Genomic DNA, 7,124 nt, shown 5'->3' with positions numbered 1-7,124 from the left:
CTAATCCAAATATGGGCAAAGAGGAGAAGCTGAATGAAGCCTGTCACTCAAAACTGCCACGCCCTTAATTATGCATAACTTTAAGCCTTAATATAATTTAAAGGGGTGACTCACTGCTGGAGCCAGCCTCTAGTGGGCATTAGAAGAACTGCAGTTGGCTTCATATGCCTGGCGCAGAGGTTGCACTGGTTTGGTTCTCGACTGCCATCACTAGTACAGTGTAGACATTCTAAAGCTAATTTGACACACAAAAACCCAACAAATGCTTTCTGTCGAACGTGAGTGTGTGAGAATCGTGTAAATTAAGGTGAGGATGAAGATCAGCAGTATGACACCAGGAATCACACATGTAGGACAAACATTGTTCACAACATTCTCACAAGCACCAACATAACAACGTGGACTGAGACAGGAAGAAGTAAGCACATATCACACAAGCCATAAAGGGCGCACTGCTAGCATCAGCAAACCTAGCTGGCTAGTGATGTAACCTCCGATGGCTGAATCCAAAAGAATCACACTGGCTCCTGCTGCATATTGCAATATATCACAATATGTTGAATCATAACCCCTGTATTGTGATCGCCAATACACAGCCATAGACCCCACACGTCTTTTAGTCCCACACTCTGTGATAAAAGGCTTCCAGAAACCTTCTGTGGTTCTCCAGAGTTCATATTTGAGGCTTCTTTTCCACCAAATTAGCTCCAGTTCTTGAACCGGTTCTGTTCAAGATTCTCATTCCCAACGAAAACCTGATATTTTTTGGTTCCAGCTGCAACTTTTCAGGTTCAGAAACGACTTAGTTTTTGACAGAATCCTAAAGCTAGCTCAAAGCTAGGTGCCTGAACTGTTCTGAGCCGGTTCCCTGTTGGTGGAAAAGGCCCATCAGTGGAAACACTGAAGGTTCCTGGAGGAAGCTTTCAGAACGAGTTAATCGACCCAGACTGCAGGTTCTCTAACTGTAAGGAACATCCTGCTTTCACACTGTTCTACTGAAGATGTGCTGAACTTTAACAGTGTGGTTCCAGATGTTCTCATCAGTTGACATCTGTATTATGTCTTAAGTTGGACATAATATCAAGGACTCTCATTTAACAAGCATGTGGATGTCCTTTTTTTTGTCTGCTGATGATCGTAGAGAGGAAATGAAGGGAGAGAGAAGAATCAAATCAGATATCCCCTTTCCACCAATGAAAACCTACTGCTAGTTCTGGGCTGGTGTTGGTTCAGAGTTGGTTCAACTTCAGAACTGGTTAGCTTCATATAGTTCATCTGGAAATTCCATAAATCACCTCGGTACCCCTGTCGTCAACCTGTCCTCTGTCTCTGAGGTTGTGTTCACTGGTAGGCTGCTGAGCCCCATTTGGTTGCACACCAATGGCGACGATATTAGCAGTTAGGTAACGGCAGCTACATTAGCAGTTAGCTAACGGCAGTTACATGTGCAGCTAACAGTTGAGGCGATATAAAATACAACAAATTTGTTTTAGCATATATTGTTAAATATATACAATATAACTGAGGATGTGATCTTAAGTGGTTAAAATTACATTTTTCAGTTCACCTGGACTTTAATGGGGGTCTTTGTGTCTCCACAGAGTGATAAATAAGACTCAGCAGAAAGGTTTCACTGTTAGTGTTTTTCCACCAAATTAGCTCTGGTTCTTGAACCGTTCCGTTCAAGATTTTTGGAACCTTCTTGCTCTCTAGTGAACTGGCCATCAACAGGCCACTGCACAACGACCTGTAGAATATGACACACCCACTTTGGTTCCAGCTGGGAACCAACTTTTCAGGTTCCAAACCAATACATTTTTGGTCAAAAACCTCAGAACGGTTCAAAACTAGGCGCGCGAACTGGAACTGAGTCAGTTCTCTGTTGGTGGAAAAGGCTGATGTGACAAAGTGCTGCATCGCTGTTATTGTTCATGTTGTTGCTTTAAGTGTCGAAGCACTTTAAAGCAAAAGTTTCCACCACTGAGAGGTGTCTTACCATACAGCTGTTTATCTAGTAAGAAGTCATACAAAAAGGATAAATTAACTCAGATCAACAGGAAATGTTTCCATTTAATGTACAGACATAATGTAAAGGATCAAAGTGTTTGGGTTCACCTACCTGTTTTGACGAATCCACCTAAAAGGTTAAAAAATATGAAACAAGAAGTCAAAATCTGCTCCACTTAAAATATGTAAAAATCTATAAAAGGCTTTCAGTGCAGACAGACACTGAATAAGATTAACAGTCGGCAGGACAGAAAAGGGAAACATTAGCTTACCGACTTCTTGAAGCAACACAGCTGAAGAGAGGAAGCAGACGAGAAAGAAATCAGAGATAAAAACTGAAGCAGCAAAACATACAAGCAAAAAGGTAAAGAAAGAGGTCAGCCCTGATAACAGCGGCACCCTCTCAGTCCAGCTTACTTTGATTTCTCAATGAGCTTCAGGCTCTCATTTAACGTTCTCTGTTACTACTGGATGGTTTAGTGTTGAATGTTAAATTTAATACAAATTCAAAGCGAGACAGTGTGACATGAAAACAGACATAGGCAGGTTAAATACAGGGGCAGACAGACAGGATACATGGGTTTACCTGTACTCCACCAAAACCAGTTCAGTCCCTACCTTCACTAACTACTCCAAACCAGTCCAAACTGGGTCAATTCGAACCTGTCCTGACCAGTCTTAATCTGTCGTAAGGACGTAGGTCTGTAAACAGTCCTAATCAGTCCCACCGTCTCCTGACTTGACTTGTCAATCTTAACTGGGTCAAACCAGCCAATCCTGACTGATTCTGAAAACTGACCAATAGGAGGTCGTGAAGGAGAAGGCAGCACAGCAACAGCAATAGGAGCAAACTGAACAGAAGCAAGAAAAGATCGCCTCATGGTAGGTGAAGGAAAGGTCAAAGGTCATAGGTGCCTCTTCGCACCTGTCCATCTCCTCCTGTTCCAATACGGCTCCTTCAGCTCTATGTAGAAGCTGGCCTTCTTATCGTACTCCTCGTGGTCAATTATTCTAACGGCTATGGTCTTCCTGCGGACGAGAGGGTACAGACAACAACAGTGGGAGGGGAGGTCAGAGGTCAGGGGTCATGCATTAGTTCACCAACACACAAACAAACACATCGAGGCTGACAGGAGGAAGAAATGACCTCGCCTCGTCTGGCCTGCAGGGAGGAAGGGATCGAACTCTCCGACGTTAAAGTCACAATGAAAGAAATTCTGACTGTCTCACCTCATCAGCTGAGTCTTCACTTCATCGTAAAAACACCCTGAATATTTTACCCAAATCACCAAAATAAAACACTGCTCCCACTCACACACAGATTTTGGATTCACTTTCTGAGCTCCTGATAATAGAGCTGCAATGTAGGAAGAGCAAACATCTGTTCCAACTTATTCCTATATTACAGTTTAATGTATCTGTAAACATTAGTTAGGTAACTAACGGTTCTCTGGAAATACCTCAATCTGCATTCTCTCTCATGGCCAGCAGGGGGGCACTCCATTTGCTGCAGAAATACCTGCGTTTGTATTGATTGTAAGCCCAAATTCCACCGGGACAGGTCGCAGTGAGCCTCCTTCTCACTCAAAAACAGTTTCCTGATGAGTCTTCTTCCATACAGCATAATGTTCATTGAGGAGTCAGCTAATAGGAAGGCTAATGCTGTATTCGCATTCAGGCAGACAGACGGACAGCAGGGAGAAACAGTGAAACAGTCCAACAGAATGGTAGGCCGGAAAAACGAAGCATGCATGGCAATATGTTGCTCAGCTTAAAGAGACAACTAGAGGGGATGCGGGAGGGCCAGTATAAGATAAATAAGGATGTTTTTCAATCATCTACTCTATAGCCTGAGAATATAGAGCTGGAAATGAATAGGTCTCTTTTAAAAGGGTGCTGAATTAGCTGTCAGCAGCTCCTGTTAGCAACATAGCTATGGAACAAAACTTTACCACACGATGATTCTCTTTGGATTTCTGGACATTTATTGGATGATCAGAGATGATTATATCCTCAGGAAGTGTCGGTCACACTGACTCAGTAACGATGATGATTTGTGACGTTGTGAGCTCTCATTGTGACTTTAACTGTCAGCATTTACAGTAAATGGATCTGTGCTGCTTTTTCCTGCGAGGTCTCGAGGTGAGTTTGGATTAATGTAAGGTTAAAGGTCGTTAGTGATGCGGGCGGGGTTACAGCACAGGAAGGCGACACCCCCACCTTTCCTCTCACTCATCTCCAGCAGCCGAGGCTCGCCGATCTCTAGGAAGAAGTTCTTGTTTTTTTCATATTCTTCATCATCAATTATATTGATCTGAAAGGTTTTGCTGAAACAGAAAACAGAGAGACAGAGTGGTTGCAGAAGGAGGAGTGTGCACAAGTCCGAGGAGGCGTGGTGAAGGAAAAGGTGTTTGATGTCGGAGACAGTGGTAGAGAGTGCAGGGAAACAACATTCAGAGAAACATCTCCCTAAAAAAGAATGCATATAATAATAATAAACTTTATATAAGCCAACAATTCTTCTGTCAGTGTCTGAAAATGTATATACTGCAACACACCTAACACAACAAGTCCAGACACACATAGGAAGCAGAAAAAAATTAAACAGTTTGGAAATTAAAAAAGAAATGTGTCAGCTAAAAAGATGATGGCATCACAAGTGGACAGCTCTGAATACAGCGTAAACAGCCGTAGCAAAGCATTGTGATCTGATCTCTCAAACCACTTGCCGGGGCCGTCTGGCACATGTTTGACCCCATATCTTTCGTAGTGTAAACGGTAATGCATCCTGGTCCACAATGAATACTGCCTACGTTTATTTGCATATATATAGTGGTTAGATGTTGATACAATGTCCTCTACTGCAAGTGGACACTGTCCTGCTTACATAGTTGTGTTATAAAAGAAGCGTCTCTCTGCTCTGCTCCACGTAGAATCTCATCTTCCACAACCCTATGACGTTTTTTATAGAAGTCAATGTTTAGGAGAGGACATAAGACATCATTTTATAACTATTTATAACGCAGACCAGAACTCTGCTGGGATCCAGTGACACTCTCAGACATTCTGATACACAGACTGAGACCTGCAGTGGCACCCTGTTTACAGCTGGGGGTGATATCACAGCGTAATTCGTTTCCACAGTTTGACACAGTTTGTTCTGGAGTTTTGGAGGCTTCACTGAGCTGCAGGCTACAGCAGCCCTGATTGGACAGATCCACAGTGTGTGTGTGTGTGTCTGTTGTAGGTGTGCCAGCAGGTTGGAAAATCGTTGCCCTCCATCCATCAACATTGTTATAGCCGATCTATACACAGAGTAATTAAAATCAAGAGTGCTTGGAGTTTTGTCTCTAGCTGATTTCATGACAACAAGATAGGATTTCACATTTAATTATAACTCCTGGCTTTATTTAAGAAATAATACTAATATAACAATAATCACACAATTCTTTTATTAATATATAAAGAAAGATTGCCTTTTCAACTGATTTGTATGGATTATCAACACATCCAGTTCTACTTCGATGACCTACTCTATCTTTTGGCATTTGGAGCATCATTGCCCTATATATATATATATCAATAGATATGTTATTTATTCTAGCAGGACTTTCTCATGTACGGTCATGAGTGCATTGGCCTCCTCTTCTATGTATATATCTTAGTCCTTTTGGCCCTTTTTGTATGTTCATGTATCTTGCATATCTATTGTGAGGCCACTGAGCACATACAGCTATATATTATTGAGGAATGAATCATTATTTCCTTATATTTTGGTGCACCACGACATGGGAGAAAATATATCAATGTATAACAGCAGCAAAGGTATGGGATACGCAGAAAAAACAGTATAAAAAAAATCTATATTAACTGATTTACGTATATTGACGAGGAAATACTATAAAACTACGTACAAGGAGAAAAACAGTAAGAATCCACAACAAACAGCATAGACACAAATTGGTAGCAAGCAGTTTCACATCGGGCTATCCAATATTCCAAAATCAATATGTATGGGCATATCTATGATATTCTATTCTATTTCTTTTTATCCTGTCTCTCAGAAATAAAGTGATATGTGAAATACTTCTAAATAATAACACTTTTATTATATAAAATAATGATGTTAATCTATTATATAACTGATTGTACCAGTTCAAATATGATTCACTAACTATATGAGATCACAGCGTAACCATACTCGTCTAGTAACGAGCAAGCCAGCATCATCTTAGTTTTGGATCACTTAAGAGACCTTTTAATCCCGGTCATTGATGCATATAACGTATATAGAAAGGCTGGCTTGTATCATGCGAGTAGAACAGTATGAATGTTTAAATTGATATTATCTCCCTAATTAGTAAATTTAGTATTTTCATAATGTAAAGCGCATAGCTTACGAATACTGTCTTTATCATGGACGGATCTACCATTATAAACACCAAAACAGGGACGCAGTACAGCGTTCTAACTTAAAAGAAGTTTTGCTGTAAAAACTATAGATTTGGAGGATTTTTGGGCAGTTAGTTTCCTGCTTCCTGAAAACCGTTTTAATATCAATTCTCTGATCTTATGTATATTGATGTATTTTTTTTTAAACCATTTAAGAATGAATGAATCCAGTGCTATTATGGTCAAACTCTTCTTCTCTTCATTTTGTACATTTGCTATTGCTACGCCACGTTCTGTCAGAATTGCTCGTGCTACAATTGAACTCACAGGATCACCGGCTTCTTGTGTAAGTTTACAGACTAATCGTACAAATGTACTTTGACGTCAAATTGTGTATCGGTTGGCAGGTCTGTAAGTGACCTGGATACTTCCTGCACCTTTCTTTAAAAAAAACTGGCAGACCTCTCCTTAAGCAAAGATTGGATTACGTTAGCATAACGTGTGTAGATTAAGCTGCAGTATAATACTGTAAGGGGTGTGTGTTTTGTTTTCTGCCATATAGAAAGAAACAAAAAGTATATTTAGTTAAACCTGAACCCTCACAGCACATGAAAGCCCAGCTAACAGCTAGTTAGCCAGCCTAACATAACGAGTCAGGCCTAAATACAGCTTTAAAAACCATAAAACCGCAAATACGTTTTGGACATAAAACATTAACTGTGCAA

The 7,124-nt window shown here is 40.7% G+C and overlaps 1 protein-coding gene across 1 annotated transcript in view; it reads right to left on the bottom strand.

The window, feature by feature from the left end:
* slc8a1a (solute carrier family 8 member 1a) overlaps positions 1-7,124 on the bottom strand; it is a 23,839-nt gene that overhangs the window by 6,961 nt on the left and 9,754 nt on the right. Inside the window, exons 3-4 of the mRNA XM_035659705.1 lie at positions 2,933-3,036; positions 2,120-2,137 (exon numbers count right to left, since the gene is read on the bottom strand). Of these exons, the coding sequence (XP_035515598.1) occupies positions 2,120-2,137; positions 2,933-3,036 (122 nt within the window). The remainder of the gene's footprint in view (positions 1-2,119; positions 2,138-2,932; positions 3,037-7,124) is intronic.

Source organism: Morone saxatilis, unplaced genomic scaffold, assembly GCF_004916995.1.
Source record: "Morone saxatilis isolate NCDOM2014 unplaced genomic scaffold, NCSU_SB_2.0 Contig17, whole genome shotgun sequence".
Taxonomy (NCBI): domain Eukaryota; kingdom Metazoa; phylum Chordata; class Actinopteri; family Moronidae; genus Morone; species Morone saxatilis.
The sequence above is the reverse complement of the archived record's forward strand: the minus strand, read 5'-3'. Positions and strand labels throughout refer to the sequence as shown.